At 35.5% G+C, this 19,136-nt stretch overlaps 1 protein-coding gene across 1 annotated transcript in view; it reads left to right on the plus strand.

Annotated features, from left to right (window-relative positions):
• The window catches only part of EMB2785 (elongation factor family protein), a 212,989-nt gene that overhangs the window by 148,117 nt on the left and 45,736 nt on the right, over positions 1-19,136 (plus strand). The window contains exons 11-13 of the mRNA XM_089792717.1: positions 2,570-2,624; positions 2,783-2,907; positions 12,595-12,668. Of these exons, the coding sequence (XP_089648843.1) occupies positions 2,570-2,624; positions 2,783-2,907; positions 12,595-12,668 (254 nt within the window). The remainder of the gene's footprint in view (positions 1-2,569; positions 2,625-2,782; positions 2,908-12,594; positions 12,669-19,136) is intronic.

Raw genomic sequence — 19,136 nt, forward strand, 5'->3', positions numbered from 1 at the left:
ATTGCTAAACATAATTAAAATGTAAAAAATAATATGCATGCTTAGACTTATTATTATTTGGAGTGTCTGAGAAGGAAGGACAAAGATGCATTCAGGGAGAGGCTTGTTTTAACCCTGCCAATTGGTTTCAAAATAGGCAAAGGGCTTGGATCCGTAAAACTTTGAGGGAAACCTATTGAGATTTGTGTCTAAGCAACCTGGTTACATTCTAAACATCCTTCTCAAACTGGAATAATAAAAGTTAGCATGAATGTAATGATCATGGACAGTAAGAACTCTCATCTAGTAGTATCTATATCTATATCTATATCTATATCTATATCTATATCTATATCTATATAGTTTTCTTATTCACATTAAAGTAGCATAAATTAAATTAATACATCTTGAGCAATTCAGTTCAAGTATAATAAAATTAGGACAATTTATGGTTATACTGGTCTACATGTACCAGCTCCAGGGGACATTACAGTTTGTATATATCTATATTTAAATACATATATAGATATGCTCGTATATGCTTGTATTTAAACATATATAAGTATATATATTGAGGTTGCTCCATTGAATCAATGACGGGAGATCTCAATGAACAGTGTTATTAACAATGAATTATTAATTAGTTAGCTCAAGGATAATGAAACAATGTAGTCGGAATAATTGTGTTTGGTACTTGTTATAGTTAGTTGGGCGGGATAGTTAGAAGGTGAGGGAATGTGTTGGTTGGTTGGACTTCTATAAGTACATTGACAACGTTCCAAATACTTAGAGAAGGGTCGGTTGGTTGGAAACCAACCGACACATTCCCTCACCTTCTAACTATCCCGCCCAACTAACTATAACAAGTACCAAACACAATTATTCCGACTAAAAACAACTTCTAAACCTACCATTGCTAAAATGATTATGTAATGTTTCTATAATGGTCATTCAGCTAGAAGCTTTCCTTTTCATAGTTAAATCTTATTTTAAAAGGTTTGTTTTCTTTTCTGCCTTTCATTTCTATTTTAGAAACTTTGCATGTAATCTCTATTCGAGAAGTGTTCCTCAGCTTTGTTTATAATTGAATATCATTTTAGCCACAACCATAGGAAACTAAGGCAAACAAAACCATAGCTCTATGTCCTGATGACTAAGGTACTTAGCCACAGGTTCGTGCTCTGATGGCAATTTCCACCTTCCTCCACACATCTGCACTCTCTGATTGTACTCTCCCTCCCTTCACGAGGATGATCTCCTGCATCCATTGGGAAAAGAAGTTAGCCACAGTTACATTTATTCCAATCTAACATAATCATCTAGATTATCATATCAGTACATAACGCTATTAATTCAATCATCATCATTAATTCCTAAACCTCATGATTAAATCATTACATATTTCCATAATCCTCACAATTAAATCAATTAACATCATTATTTCCACAATCCTCATCATTATATCTATCAACATCATTATTTCCATAATCCACATAATTAATTCAATACTTCATGCTTCCCATGAAACGGTTATTACAGTTCTTTTAAAAGTCTTCTAGGAAGGGATGTAACATCATTTTAATAAAATCTAACCTTTCTGAACACTTCTCTAGCGATGGTGTTTTGATTTGCAGTTTTCTAAACATAGCCACAGATTGATACTTGTTTATTGCCCAGTGAGGTGACTGATAACATGTAAGTTCACTAGTGCACACCCTATTCTATTATGTATATGGGCAAGAGCGACGGGCTTGCCCGCCAATTGGGAAGACCTCCTATCTACGGAATCTGCATAGCATTATAGCAAATTGGCTGTGGAGTCAGAAAAGTGTGAGATAACATAAAGATTTGTGTTAATACAAGTAATATGCTAATGATTCCATTATTTGCGACTCTCAAAGTGTTCCATATGGAAGACGTTTTTCTAAAGGCCCATCTGCAGGAGCATCTAATATCTTACATAACTATGGCGATGAAGGGAATAGCCTTGCAGAATTCCATATCTACTTCTTTCTTTATATGCAGGGTTAATGGAATAAGGATTTCATACATTTTAGATATTACTGTAGCGGTATCTTTATTTATTTTTTGTTTGTGTGAAATAATTTTCTATAAATTTGGTGTCTATCAGATTCTTCTGGAACAATCTTGATTTACAGATACAAATTTTAGATTGAGATATCTTTTCATAGTATCAGTAAACTATTATGATTCTAAACCAAATTCTGCAGCCCTTAAATGACATTTTATGCTACATTTCAAAACTTCTAGTCTGTATTTTCTGTATATGGCAATTCAGCAAGGATTTCAAACAGGATAGACAAGGATTTGTTATTGTCCAATAATGATGAGAATATGATCAACATTTCTGTTAACTATTATGACCTGAGATTTTTAATGAGGAATATCTTGATCAAATTTAATATAAACATTCAAAGTACATTAACTCCTTATTATCGGAATATTTGTTACTGCTAATTTCTCATTGGTAAAGCTGTTTTCAAGTTTATTTGTGTGAAATTCTTTTGATTTCAAATGTTACGATTATTTTTAATTGTCACTTGATTGTTTTTTCTAATTCTTTTTTCAGGTACAAAATTGAGAATGGGGAAAGGCTTGAACCTTTGGAGGAAGTCACCATTGAGGTTTGGTATTTTCACTGTGAACATTGATATTGCCTATAATTCAAAATTGAACTTGTGATTGTTGATTTCTTCAATTAATTTAAGATGGAAATAGAAAATTATTAAAAGGCATATCTGGTCTTTTTTCTGTATTCTAATTATACACTTCAAAATTTAAGGTGGATGAAGAACACGTTGGAATTGTTATGGAGGCTTTATCACACAGGCGGTGTGACTTGATAGACATGGGTCCTTGTGCAGGAGCCGAGGGACGAACAAGAATGTCTTTGATATGTCCCTCAAGGTGTGACTTTTTTGATTGGTTTTCCTTGCATTAGAGCCCTTTAGCTGGTATGTTTTAAAGAAATTGTTATTATAGCAAGCAAGAAGGAGCTTGAGACTATGTATCATTGGTAAAAAACACCTCTATTTATCCAAGAGCACGAAAAGAAGAATATCAAATGCAAAACAAAAAAGTAGACAATCTTTAAGTCATGGATCAGATTAGTTCAAACTTAGTGTTCTCGATGTATTTCTAAACATATATATCCTTGAGTTTATGGTATCCTATTCTTGTAATTTGCATCTCATGTTCTGTCTTTCATATTTCTTCTAGCCAGCTATGATACCAGGGGTTGGTAGATTTATTTAACTCCTTTAACCAAAGTGCACTATTGCATTTTTTTGGTTAAAATGGACATATAATATAATATGTCCATAGATATACTGATAATATTTAAAATATTGACTATATTTTGAAATATAAGATATTGATTATATTTTGAAATATAATAATTTAAAATGTTTCTAATCTGTGTCGCCTAGCTCTAGTAAGGATTCTTCCAAAATTTCCTCATAGGTCACCTACTTCATTTTGAACTTTAGGGCCATAATATTCCATTGTTTTTCCAAAGTATGTATTTGTGACAAACTATAACCATGGTATTTGTGAGCATGATTGGAATTTACCATGCATTTAAAACAAAATGAAAAAGTGTTAAGATTGGAGCAAAGACCTCAATTATGATCATCATGAGTAGTCATTTGACTATCTTCCATGTCCTATAGATACTTATCCTCATCAGTGTGACCTTTAGAATTCAAATCGTGTGCCTGCTCCACTGGGACCCCAACCAAATCTAGTTGCACCTGTCACTCTTCTCTGTCTTTGATCCTGGGGTTTGACATCCCACAATGCTGCAACAGACTCTCAATATGCAAATAGTTTGCAATTCTGGAGACATGATGCGCCATGTATTGCAAATTTTTTCTTTGCTCTTGGATTAGTTAGCTTATTACTTTTGTACACTGTAAATGTACTAGCTAGTTGAGAAAGGGGGTGGATGACAATCATTTGGTGCTGAGATGCCCACCCTATCCTGTCCAAGAAACTCAGAATTGTTTTCCTGAAAATTGTCAAATATATACACATAAAACCACTGTATTATTTAATCCGTGACCGATGTACTGAAGTTTGTGTGATTGTAGGATGTTTTTCCAATGCAAATGAATAAACAAACACACTATAGACATATACCAGTCTTTGCCAATAATAATAATAATAAACTAATTTCAGATAACTCTATTTGATACTGATGTGAGTCTGATTACAATATAGCTTGGATCTGATATGAAATATCAGACTGCAACAGTTACCGGTTACACCCCTTCAATCTAAAAATTTGAGCAAACAACATATAAATGAGACACCTAAATTATCTTGTGAAATTTGATGAATAAGGTCTCCTAAATAGCAGTCATTTAGGTCTAGAAACACCAAGTTTGAAGCCGCTTAGGACACTTAGAAAATTGTTTGCAGCACCTTCGAAATTGTCCTCTCCAACTTTAAAACCCTCTCAACAGGGCAGTCCACTTTTGGGGACATCAAAACCTAGGCGACTTGGCCTAGCATCAACTTGCATCAAGGGAGCTGTATGATCTAATCTGAATGTGATTTCTTCCTGTTACTACGCCTTTGACCACTGAAACAGATGAAACCCCTGCTCCAGACTGTTGAAAATGAAGAGACTATTGTGGACCAGCACTGAACAGCAACTATGGGGCTTCTCGAACTCCAAAGTGAAGACAAGAAGGCTGTGACTAGACAAGCAAGCTGCTCACTCAGAAATAACCAGCAAAAAACTTCAAAAACTGATTTCCTTGTTGCTCAACTGAAATCCTTAAAGCTGGATTCCTTCACGCGCCTGTGGCAGATCTCTCACTATTGTAGATGTGATGAGCTATGAAGGTTTCCATCTCCACATGCTGCTCCAAACTTTTAGGCTTAGCCAAGCTCCTCTTCGGAGGCAATATGAAAATAATAACAAAGCATAACATTGGCACGACTCCAAGTTATGTTTATAAGCCTTCTCTTTCATGCCTCCTAATTAGGTTTTTCTTTTTAAGCACTCCTTTAATGTACCATCTTTAGCTAGTTTTAATTTTAACCTCTCTTTAGTGGCTCATGTTTCTGTCTCCTAGGAGGCGTCAACTCATAGCACCCCTTTCTCTCTCCAAGAAAGGTGCCTAACTCATAGCTTCTCTTTCTATCACCTTGCTCATATTAAAAGTGCACATTGCTTTGAGAGAATATTACTTAAACTATTTTTTTTTGACTTGGCAACTTAAAATATTTAAAGGTAGTAACTGATGCCTCCCATTCCGTTCTAGCAAGCTGTTTGAAGCAAGAAGGAAACAACCAATTCATGGATCCACTATACATCTTGGTAGTCTACAAGGACCTGGTGATAAACTATCCCTGATTAACTAATGCTGGCTAAGTAGGGGACCTTACAGGCTGGCCATGTTTGAAAATGCTGTGCCAATCCTCTTCCGTAACACATTTGAAGCTGTTGAATCATTCAAATTTTATCCACTTTGAGCAAAGCTTTTGTGCCTTCTCATTTGTTTTACGATTTATAGCTTTTATGAAGTCCATCTCATCATCACTATGAGCTGCCCTACTTGGCCTCACTACATGTCATAGACAATTAACTATATATCATTTCATGTGCAGTGGGGTATTTTTTGTCCAAACTCTACCAGACAGATTGGCTTACGATGTTGGTTACAGAATCTCAAGGTGTCCTTATTATGAATTCGTTTCAGTTGATAACACACATTGGAAAATTGCTCATATAGGAGACTATGTCAAGATGTAGAATTACCTGAACGATAGTTGTTAATGAGTGAATATATAATTCACATTCCCTCAAAACTCATTATTAAGTACCAATTGTTTATTGTCCGACAATCATGTATCTTCACCTTTGGCCACAAACTTACTCATAATGCACAATCATAAACATTATCATATTTCTAGACTTCGTAGAAGGAAACATGTAGAGGTGAGATTATAAGCAAGAAGTGCTCCTACCAGTCTTGTATTGCCTAAGGTTGACTGATCGGCAAAGACATGGGGGATGATTGTGATTTGTGTTGGTTCTTGTGGTCTTGTTTGTAAATGAAAGGAACACTTCATATTGATTAGAGGTAGATTTCTGATACTTATTATGAATATATTGTAGAGGCAGATATCATTGTGCAGATTTCTGAAGTACGGGGTGTTATCAAACCTTTATACGATAAGTGTATGGAGGTTGTTGCCGCTTATTGGACTTCAATTATTTCCAATGTCCTTAAAAACTGTAGTTCAACACATGCACATAACACAAATTTTAGATTTTATGTCCATATCGTACTATGAAACAATGAGCTTGCTGATTTACAGACGTGTGATGCATCTAGGGCACGTTGCACTATATTTTTTTTGTTTGATCAACTATACAGAACCCTTCCAAATTTGAAACTGGAAATCTGTATATCTGTGCTTTTGAGAATCGTCCATGCCTTCAAAAAAATAGACAGTTGCTGTCTATTATTTGTTTATGTATCAATGCTAATGAAGACTATGGGCCTGCCTCTGTCTTCTTCAAATCCTCTGTCAAATTATCCTGTTGAGAAGTTTTTCTCAAGAGTTATTGTGAATGCTTGTAAGGAGATTCAAACCACATGGATCTATTGGAAAATAAATACAGCATTATCAGCCTCCTCATGTTCTTGGAAAATCTGCACATTTAATTGTTCTTGTCTTCTTTTATCTTTGAAGATCCATCTCCCAAGCATTCCCATATTTGCTTCTTGTAGTATTCTGAGAAAGGGTGGCAATTTTGATAAATGTGGATTCGAAGAGTCTCTTTGTTCTATTCAAATTCATGATTCAGTTCTCCCAATCGATTTATGTAGAAATTGGTCTCCCTTGTTTCAGGTACATAGGAGAGGTGAACACTAAACCCAGTGAAATTTCCCTTAATACAAGCATTGCAATGTAGCATAATTATAATCTTTTATTCCCCTTGAAATTTGTTGCATTGCTTTTATCTTGTTTCCGGTACATAGGAGAGGTGAACACTAAACCCAGTGAAATTTCCTTTAATACAAGCATTGCAATGTAGCTTAATTAATATTTTTTCCCCCTGAAATTTGTAGCATTGCTTTTATCAAGAATGGTCACATACCAAGATTGGGGTATAAATCATTTGAAATTTGAACGGCCACTTTGCAAGAGTCCTCATCATTGCACTTGCTCAATTGCTTACTGCAAGTTCAGTCCACTCCATAGTAACACGGGGACGCGTCCCCCCCTTTTTTGCCCGACGTCTCGGAGACTTCAACGCACCGGAGACTTGGGGACTCCGTCTCCCCGTCCCCAGCGGTGCCACTAGATTCCACCACCTCCACCGAGGATGGGGGACATCCTACTATTCACTATTTGCAAATTCAACTATTTATGTTTAATGTTCGATGTTCCAATTCAATGCAATGTTTCAAGTATTCACTCTTTTACATCTTTACATCCTATATTGCAATACATATTTTCATAACTAACATTTTTAAATACCATATGCATAGATATATACACCCCTCTTGTCCCCTACCGCCGTCCCCCCACCGTCCCCCCGCCGTCCCCAAATTAAGGCCCCTCTATCCACCCGTCCCGGAAACTTGTCCCCCCGTTTCGCTGTCCCCCCGTCCCCCAGGGTGGTGTAACTATGGTCCACTCCTCATTTGACTTGGCATGTCCTTCGCATTGCTCAATTTTCGTCAAGAAGTTGAGCAGGATCTTATGAAACTTGCAAAATAGGGGGCTAAGGTTTTTTTTTTTGGTTTGCAAAATACTTCAAGTGTTTCCAATCTGCTGTAGTTTGGATCCTTTTCCTTATCGTTTGTTCTCCTGGTGTTATTCTACTTCTTTCCAACTTGATTGAGAAGTTAGGAGAGGGAATAATGTAGGCACTCATGTTTGGGCTTTTTACTTTTTTTTTTCTAGATTCTTTGGCTTTGTCCATATTGAGTTTCTGGCACACCTATCTGGGCTTTAAATGTTTGAGTGATACCTTGTAATCCCCTTCCTAAGGTTGACTCTCAAAACATTTCCTGAAATATATTCTGGGAAATAATTGTTAAATAGCACAGGTATTTTATTTCATAACTTATCAGTACATATTATTTTTCCTTATTGTCATTATTAAGTAATATGCTATCAAAACAGCAATCTAGGGCCACATAAATGCTCCATACCTGTGATGTACATTATATATCCAGTTTGCAATTGATTACATTCACACAGACATGCTTATGTTAATTGTATATCATATTTTATACCTTGTTATGCAACCACAAACATATGGTTGAAGAACAGCAATGCAGCAAGGAATATGTTAATTCAGAAGTTGTGTTAGAATGACTGTAACTACTATGTGCTATTATGAAAAAGCACTCTTTTTGTATGTTGCTTAACATATTGATTACAAGCTTTCTTAAGTGCTTGAAACAGTAGAGTAATTGTGTGCAATTGAAACAAAAAACTGAACTAATCAAAACATGCTAAGAAGGTAACCACAAGGATATTGCCAAGACAAACCCAGTGTGGGAAAACTCTAGAAGAGTAAAGCTTTTTCTTCCATCTCCACCAATGTCATCACAAATTTACAGGCTTATTGCCTTTGTGAGGCTTTCAAGTATGCCAACAACATGTCAACAATTCTACACTTGCTTCTTCAATGTGCCTGACTTTTGCCCTTAGCCATTGTCAACTTGAGAGTCATCATTCTACCTTTAATACAGTCTTGACTATTGATGCTTCCTTCACAATTACCAAGAATCCTTCTTTGGAACTGTTTACAGGGCATAGAGTTCATAGTTTTATTCTTGACGATGAGCAAATTAGCTGTATAAAGGATTTGAAACTTCTCCCACACAAAGGGATGGAAGAGCGGTTTCAATTTCCTTTGGGACACTTGGTTTTTCTATTTTGCAACAAGGCCACTCAAACACTTTTTACAGCAGCTGAAATTGTTTTAGTGGCCTTGTTACATGACCACATTTTTGCCCATGCTCAAACCTTTTTTTTTTCCTTTGACAGGAAAGTGCTGCCAATGGGGCAGCTCCTATTTTCTATATATGATTTAGAAAAGTCATTTAAAAAAGAACTTACATGGTTTGGTTACAGTTGGGACTTTTGAACCTGCCTAAGTCCTTTTTTCATCGACTCCGGTAACTATGTTCAGAAGCATTCAAAAAGGTAGATTAGTGAAGTATTCTGTGACCAGGACAACAAGAAGAGTGCAAGTATAAATGATTGCTAGGTCTTAGTTATTTCCGGCCTAGACACAGGCAATTTTGGTGGTTTTCGAAATGTCATTCAAGTATTGGAACTTTTGAATGTGCCCAAGTCCTTTTAAATTTACTAAATTATCATTCAAATAATGGTGTGTATCAACTTATGACCCATTATATGCATATGTGATAAGAAACTCTCCCATGATCTCAGAAGCATGTAGATGTCCAGTTGAGAGCCTGCCTATTCCAATCACTCCATAATGATGAGCTTCAGTAGATTCAGTATTTTAAGCATGCATCAATGCTGGCTGGTCACTTCCCCCGGAGCACAGTCTTATTGCATCATGCAAATTCATTTTATTTTCCATTTTCTGTTACTTCTTGATCTCTATTAATAGGCGGGCCTATTTGAGATCTCATGCAAGCATCATGCCCTCCCTATTCAGAAGATTGTCTTACAAATGGGTTCAGTATATAGTGCTAAGCAATATCAACTCCTTAAGGCTTATATAAAGCTTGTATGTGAGACTTGGAGGCCACTCAAGGAAGGTGGTTTGCTGGGCTGTGTACATTTGTAATAACCCTGACTAGAACTGAGCCAATATTAAACCACAAATTTCAAGTTCATAGCATAAGCATTCTGTCAAACATTTGTATGAGCATAGCATTCTGAAATATTCACTTATCTTTGAAATTCATTTTACCAACACTTTGCATCCTGTCTTCAGGCAACAAGAAAATCTCTGTTCTAAACTTGAAATTGAACATTTTTCTCTTACAGAACAGCAAAAGAAACGATAGCAACAAGTGCTACAAGTCTACAAAATACCTCCTCACTCAGCAAACTTCTGTTTCGGAATTCTTATGGTTTATATGTTTAGATTTTCTTTCATAAGTTATAACACATAACGGTATATAGTGCAAAATTGTAGTATCTAGGGGAATTTCAACAGACAGTTGGTGTGTAACCCAGATTATAAATGTTGATATTACTGTAACAATACTTTTCTGATTACTAGCAGAGATCCACAGAATACTCAGGCCCAGATGGCAAGGTAGAAGCTGATCAAATGCTAATTAGGGAGGAGAGTGGGGCTGGTGAATGTTGACCATATGAATTAAAGAAATCACATGAAACTCACAAGATAAGTCTGATATATATTAAACTCTTCCTTGCATTACATATTATTATGTGCATATAACCAACAACGTGCCACTACTCACAACCAATTATGGAGCGTACAACAAGTGTAAAACTGCAGGAATACCAAAATAAATCAACACGATAAATGAACCTGAGCTGTATGTGTGAGGGACCTGCTGCTTGCGAATTTCCTTCCTGATTTTCTTCTCTCGTCCATACTTATATTAATGGAAGACTTGTCCTTCCTGTAGAGCTGTGTGACTTCTGAATACTATTGCCAGAGGCTCGACTGCACTTGTAACCATATACCATCCAATCTTCAGCTCAGGTACACTGTTGGCAGATGACAGTAAACGAACATTTCTTAAGATGTTATCGTGTGACTCCCATTCTCAATCCTGCAAACTCATGCTGGAGGAGGGTGCCCATTTGCTGCTGCTGATCGTTATGCTCCCATACAGACTGGCATAGCAGTTGTATAAGCACATGAAGACCTGTACTGATACAGTACTGGTCGGGGCTCCTTAATGTTTTAGGGATGTCCAACTGAAGCCGGCTAAGTCTTGGTATTCCAACGTAGAATGAGAGTAGCAGGTGGTTACCTTTCTCTGTATAAATGTTGCTCCAAAATGCCAGAAATGCTAGAAGTCTTTACTTTGAAAACTGGAACTAACTGAAGTCTGATTTCACTAACCTGTTTCTGATCAGAACTTTCACTGAGACGCTGGGTCTACATCCAACTTCTCACACATCTCGAGGGGTTTCGTCCTCAAGAGGAACCAGTCACATTTAAGCAACCTTTTGTTTGCATAATATTTGTAACAAGTGCAATGCAAATGCTTTCCTTTATAACTTTGAAATGAGGAGAGGTACGAACAACTTAGCAATGTGGGATAACAGACTATTTCGTCTTTTAGTCACTTAAGTTACTTTTTTCATAAAGTGACTTTAAATCATAAAGTAACTTTATATTTGCACTTTATAATATTAGAGTGACTTTATTATTATAAGTTACTTTATAACTTTATAATAACATTAAAATATTTAAATAAATCACTTAAGTCACTTGAACTTTAATCTCTTGAAATACTTATCTGATTGCCATGCCGTCTGAAATAGGAATCTCTCCTCATAATTCCCCATGTGACCAAATGCACTTTCTAAAAATAGAAAGGGTCCATCTCTATTACTCCTGACTTACTATACATAGTAAGTATGGCAAATCAAGTCCAAATAATATTGAACAAAGGCCAAATCCATAAATCCTTGAATGTTGGAGATGAATTGATCCTCACAAGACCCTCTAATCATCCTCATTAGCCTATGAGGATCCGATATTAGGCTAATCCCTGAAATTCTGATGCTGGCAACAAATGGGGACATTACAACATTGGAGAAAGGGGGCACATAGAGTATATCCATTTTAGGGTACAAAGTGCACTCAAAATTGTCTTTGTCAGGGCATTGGTGCATAAGCATGGTGTGGTAGCCTATATCATGCTTGTGCACAGAGTATCGAAATTGTGTCATAGCCACAAAAGCCAATGCCACTAAAATCTTTGTGGGGTGAGAGTGGCCTTTCTAAATGCCCTGATCAAGTAAGTATTAAACTTATTCTTATTCCAAGATTTTTTTAACTATAAATGAATGAGCTGGAGTTGATCTAATTAATTTTTGTAAAGATGCTATTTATTCTTTTTTGATCCCAATCCAATATAATGACGGTAATCTTAATGTTCTTAAGTCTGCAACTACTTAATAATGATAAATAAACAATTATGTGCATTTATATTTAAGTAATAGATATATTTTTTGATAGCTAAAGTTTAATTATAACACTTCTAAATCTGCTTCCATATAAAATGAACTGTAATACATTAATTTTATACTCGGAAAAATATTATTACGGATGCTAATACAAGTAGTAACAGTGAATTGAGGTTTATATGAAATGGTTGGCTTCTAGGAAATGAATATTAACCAAAAAGTTAAGAAAATAGATTATGAGCAAAAATACTAAGATAAATGAAGTGACTAAATAGAAAAGGAATGCATATTAAACTGTTCACTTCTATCAGTTTGCTTTTCGTTTCATTTAGATACGCTGAATGAGCAGTGGATGCACCAAAAGTGCCCATATAAATTCTGTATATTCATTTGCTAACATGAATAAGAAATGTTTAGGACAAAGAAAAACTGGTTAATATTTAATTTTGACGTTTTCAGAGGACTTGTGGGATATCGGAGTGTGTTTAGTGCTGATACACGTGGTACTGGATTTATGCATCGCGCATTTCAAAGTATGTTTTCAAGCTTGTTCTTTTACATTATATTTGCATTTCTATCGTTATTTCTTATCCTAGACAACCTGAGGAGTTTAATCTGCTTGCATGTAATTTTACCAACTCACAGTTCGCTGCTTCGTAATGCTTGGTTGCATTTATAATAATAAAGATTATTAGCTAGAAATGGATCCGCTTGTCTGAGAATTGAGTACAGAAGCTTGTAGATGACATAATGACCATTCTTTTACACAGTGCCGGAAACTCCTTTGGCCCTCCTTGGGCACACGTATCCCCATATCCAATACTCCCTGGATACACGTTGAATATTGGACCCATGTCAGCCTAAAAAAAGTTTATTTCCAACTGCACCAAATACTACATAATTTGATGTTTTTTAATATTAGGCATAAATCTTCCCAAATTTAATGTAAAAAAAATTATAATACAATTGTTTTAAAAAATGGTATAAACAAAACCCACACCAAATGAGAAAGACAACTAAAATGTTGTTCTATTCAGCAACCTGTTTTGTTGGGTTATCTTCTAATGCAACTTCTTTTGTATTGAAATTTTATTTATATGAATGCTGCAATACTCTAATGTTGATTCATGATACATTTGTTTCCTAGGGCATTTGTTAGAGGTACTGATTTGCTTAGGCAGACTATCTTCTCTGGCCCAATTTCTACATGATTTTGGTCTAGTCATAGCTATCCCAGTCTGAAGTTCTTCACACATTTATTTTCAAATAACATTTTTCTGTCTTTTTCTTGTCATAAACTATGGTTCTATTGCTTTTTCTGTTGTTTAAGTTTACTCTGTAATATGGGGCCAGGACTTGTGAAACATGTCCAGAAACAGAGGTTTACACAGGCAATTTTGTGTGAAAGGGTCTCCCTTTTCTTGATGGAACAATTGTAGTCCAGTCTCGCTTATACAAACTGACATCACTATAAAAATTTGATGGTGGCAACTCATATAGACTAGTTGTCTAGTAGAGTTGGCATGGTGATTGGGCAACTGTTATCCAGGTTACTATTTGCATGAAATGATTATTAGTTTCTTGCACATAGATGCTTCAGTGACAGGGATCTCACTGTTGAAAAATAAATAATTGGTGTTTGCATGCTAAAGTTACTAAGTTGGAAAATTTACTAGTTTGGTTATTTAATCAGTTTTCCTACTACCATGCAATCATGACTATTTACCTTAGTTGTTGATTCGTGAAACGAATCCAATTCGGGTATCCGTGGATTCGGGATTTTTTTCCTCCCAATTATGATTCATAAGAGAAATATACATAGTTCTAAAAAATACACTAAAAAATACACACACACACAAATACACTAAAAAATAAGAGAAATATACAAAGTTCTAAAACTAAATCATTTCATAGTATAAATCTACAAATCTAGTATACTTGATAATTGATTTATTTTCACGATTATAAAGAAAATCAACACATTCACATTGAATTACTGAATTACAAAATGAAAACTTATGATCCTTCAGGATCCTCGAGCTGTGTCTTGGATCCCTGAGGATCCGGGCAAGATCCTTGATCCTGCCTATGGATCCTTAGGCTGTGGCTTGGATCCTCGAGGATTCGGGCTGGCCTGTGGATCCGTCAAGGATTCGGGCAGGCCTACGGATCCTGACAGATCCACAGGTAGAATCAAGGATCCTGCCCGGATCCTCAGGGATCCAAGCATGAATTTGGATCCAGCCGGTCTAGGATGAATCCAACAACTAAGCTGTTGACAGAATAGGACATGAAATAGCTAGTACAAAACAATGATATTCATTTGGAAGATAACAAATTGCTAAGTATATTAGAATTTTATTGCTAAGTTTTTATAGAAGTTGGAAACCTATGTTTTTACATAATGGTAATGCCAATCAAAATGCAAGCTCCCCTATAAATTGCAATGTGCCAGGTAATATTTTTAGCGTGACCAGTAATGCTAGCATAATACACCCACCGGAACCATATGGGCTAGGAGACTGGACTTTGTGACCTTGTTCTCAACCATAGGAAGCTTTCGCAATTCGAGTCAAGCCCTCAGCCCAGGGAATGAATAAAAAAAAAAAAAAAGGCTTTGTAGGATATTTTACTATTTTCAAATACATGTATGGATTTTAAGAGGTAGAAAAACATTCAAAGCTTCAAAATCACAGTATACACCCTAATTGTTCGTGTAAATTATATATTCTGTGAATGAAAACAATATAATTAGTGTTGAAAATTTTATCAGTCGGCTAAGACCTTATGGGTGGTCTACTTTATGTGAATTTTTATTATAACATGCATGTGTTATAAACTTAGTTAAATTAATATATATTTGTAGTGATTAACAAACTATGAAGAGGCAATCAATTAGTATTGTATAATTGATCAAAGGTTGCGTATATGCACAAATGTCATATCCCCATCAAAATAAGATCCTTATAATTAAATAAATAAATAAATAAAATAATAATATAATGTTTTGTTTGGATTAGTAATGGGTTGAAACCTTGAGTATTATTTATTTATATATTATTATTTGTTGAATTTAATTATTATTATGCATTAAGCTCAAGTAGACTCAAACCCAAGACCTCCCAAACGAGAGGCTTACAATTTACCATTGTGTTGTAGGCTCTTGCCTATTAATAATATAGTATTAATAATGGTATATTTATCATTTATTATTATTTTATAATATTGCATAATATATTAATATTAAATGCGAATTAAATATTATATTAAGCGATAAAATATAACATTCAAATTAATAATATAAATTTATAAAGTAAATATATTATGCATTACATGTGATAATATTAATATTAATATTTTAATAAGAAATATAATTGATATAATCTATATTAGTAATATTATATATGTTATTAGTATAATTATAAATTATTTTTGATAGGTAATGGGCCGAAGCCTAGATTAATTATTATTAATTTGTTTTTTATTAATTATTATTATGTGTTAAGTTCAAGTAGACTCGAACCCAGGACCTCCCACATGAAAGGCTAACAAATTACCGTTGTGGTGTAGGTTCTTGCTTGTTATTAGTATAATTATTAATATAATTATATTATCAAATATAATATGATAATTTTAATATATAATTTATGAAAATACATGACTCTTAGAATGAAAAAGTTAATATATAGGATATTAACTTTGAGAAATACAAGTAATATGAAAGAAAATATATGTATTTTGTTTGTAAATGGAGAAATAAAATAAAATACTGAAGGTCCCAATAGGGAGCATTGCAAAAAAGGGTATTATTACTTTCCAACCATCCATAATGATCCACTAAAAAGTTCCTTTGTTAGTGAAAATAAAAACTCATTATAAGAAATAATAATATTAATTTATTATTATTGATTCACAAAATTGAGTGTATCTAATATGATGTAATGTCTTACTTTTATTATATTATAACAACAAGCCCCCCTCCCACCCCCCTCCTCCTTACTACACCATTTTCTTGTGAGTAAAGCTTAGGAAGTGTCTAAAATCTTTGAACATTTTTGAAAGATATTGTCAAGTGGAACTAAATTGGATTTGAATATCATGTTATTGCACGTTTGTGGATTTAGTGGCATTGAAAATCAATATGTTTGATTATCTTTTGAAAAACTGAATTATAAATAAGGTTCATCACTCCTTGTAAACAAAATGATAAGTTGGTTTTCAGGCACACCCACTCTCATTGAGATGCGAAGTAATGATATTAGTTTGCAAACAACTCTACCTACAACACAATATTCTTTCTTATGAGGAAGAGTGTCAAGAAATGGTTTTTTTTAACTCTCACTTGATATTAGAGAAGGTCCTAAGAAGAAGATGAAACTTAAGAGTAGACTTCTTGTCATCTAAAGAACTTGTATTGTTTGCATTTGTGTTCCATGTCAAATAAAATTTTCATTTTGTTTATATTCCATGCCATGCTCCACTTTACCATAGGTGTATTTCAAGACTTCCTTTGTTGCTTTATAGTGTGAATCCTTTAAGTTTTTGCATGAGCTTCAAAAGATAACTAACATGATAGTTGATACCTAGCATGGTCTAGGTTAGGTAAATGACCTAGTTAGTTGCAGATAAATAGTTGTATTCAGCTAGGGGGTTTTATTATGTCTTGCAATCTTGTCTCCAATGGTGTTGGCACGGGCTTCTATCTTCATTCTAAATATCTTTAGCATTATCTTGGTGTATTTCATTGAGTTACACAAGTCTAATTCTTCCTTTGCCATGCTTCTATTCCAAGATAAAAATTTAAGTACTTCAAATCTTTTATGACACGATTGTTTGAGATCATTCTTAGTTGCTTTTGTCATCTTTTGAGTACTCCTATTGATCATGAGATCATTGACATCTACAATCCAAATCACAAGATGCTCATGTTACTCTTTGTGGTAGTGGGACCATGTAGCTTCTCAGTGATTCCATGATTGAGGAAATGCTCACCGAATTGAGCTTGAGGAGTTTGTTTTAGATTGTAAGGAGATTTCGCAAGTTTGTAAGATTTTTGTTGCTATCTAGGTCCAAATTACCCCTTAGGTTGAATCATATAGACCTTTTCTTCGAGATCTTATTTAAGAAAGACACTTCAATATCCATCCTATGAACCTACCATTCAAATTATATTGTTATTGTGAAACACATTTTATAGTCCTGATCTGGTGGGGAAAAATGCAACTTCATGACCAATCCCTTCTTTCTGTGTTTAGCCCTTATGCTTGTTAATGCTATTGTTTTCTTCGTATTTGATTTTGAATAACCATTTGCATCTAAGGGGCTCAAATTGATAACGGGCTCAGTTCCTTGCCTGTGCTTGAGAGACAGTGATTCAGACACAACTTCCAGGATATCATGAGCAAGCTGTCCCGTCTAGACTCCTTGGTTAGGCCGTCCGTCCTCTATGGGTCAATTGTTTGGGGGCCCTCTTTCTTGGAGTATGATTGGGCTATGGTTGAGAGAGTCCAAACCCTCCTTCTTTGGTGCATTAGTAGGTATCATTGGTCGACTCCCCACATTATCGTCTTAGCTGAGTTTGGGGCTCATTCTTTTAAATTGCAGACAATCTTCGATTTGGTTGGTTTCTTCATCGGTTTCAGTGCTTTCTGGATTCCACTGAGGTTCGTCACATGTATTCTTATCTTGCTTATTTCTCCCTTGAGGCAATTGTGTGTTTTGATCCTTTTGGCAGAGCTCATTGCTGGTTTACTTTGGCTACCATTATTCTTAGCTCGATTGCGATTTTGATGGATTGCCTTCCCCCCTTTTAATTTTCTCTAGATGCCCTCGCTCACCTCCTCCTTTCTCGTCAGGACCTGAATGAGCATGTTACATATGACATTTATAGGTAGTACATTATTATGACTTGGAGGAATCCTTTGAGTGGGCTCCGCCCGAGGATGGCCTTCTATGCCTAATACTACATGGATATCCAGGACAAGATTACTATGCGTCCATGGTACCTTACTCGTCGCTGGACCCACACCACCTACATTTCTCTAGGATCCTTTAGAGTGGGCTCTCACTGGCTACGTTTACAAACTGATCACCTCCTTGATAACGAGGACATGATCTCTTGCCTTTGCCCCTAGGGGGACAGTGAGTCTGAGATCCATTTTCTTTTTCGCTGCCCTATTTACTATGAGATCAGAAGAAGGTTCTATTGCCTGTTCAGAGAGCGCAAGTCCCTCTCCTTTTTCAGATACATTGATCAATTGTATCGTCCTTTGTTTGCAGGAGGCTATGCAGCTTCGTGATCACACTATGCAACTTTTGTTCCCGACTTCACAGCCTTCAGATTGATTCATCACATCCTTCTTCACTCTTGGGTCTCCTGGCTGTGGTGTGAAGCAGCCTCTCGGTCTATCATGTGATTACACTAGATCCGTGAGACCTCATAGGGGTCTGACTCAGTAGTGTCGCTCCCTCTCCAGTGGCTCCTTGACTTGTTCTAGAACGCAGACTCTCCTTGGACATTTTCCTTCAATGCTGGATTAGTTCTCACCTTTGAGGAGTATTTATTGGTTGTCTTCTTCGATTTTGTTCTTTGCTTTCTTGTTAGCTCTTTCCGTGGATACCGTTTGGTGCTCCTAGTGCCCGCTGTGGCCTTGTGTTTTTTCAGTCCCTTAGGCCCTTTTGGTCTCCTGTTGGATATTAATAATTTTATCCTATCTCAATTAATTGTCTTCTTTTTGGTGGAAGATTCTATTAAGTTTGGTTTGCTTGCCCTAGACCCTAGTTCAAATAGGGTTCAAACCGGTTCCTAGTTCGTGTCCAGTTCACTTATGGGCTTGGATAACATGCTGGTTTGCCTGTATTGAACCTTGGTCAAACCAGGTATAAACTAGGGTTAAGTTAGGGCAGACCCAAGCAAACTCAGTGTGAACTAGGTACATTTTGCAGAGAGAAACATCTATAATTTAGCGTGGTAATCAATTATTACAGAATTTGAATAAGAT

Source organism: Cupressus sempervirens, chromosome 7 (assembly GCF_028749045.1).
Source record: "Cupressus sempervirens isolate cs-2001-9-10 chromosome 7, ASM2874904v1, whole genome shotgun sequence".
NCBI lineage: Eukaryota > Viridiplantae > Streptophyta > Pinopsida > Cupressales > Cupressaceae > Cupressus > Cupressus sempervirens.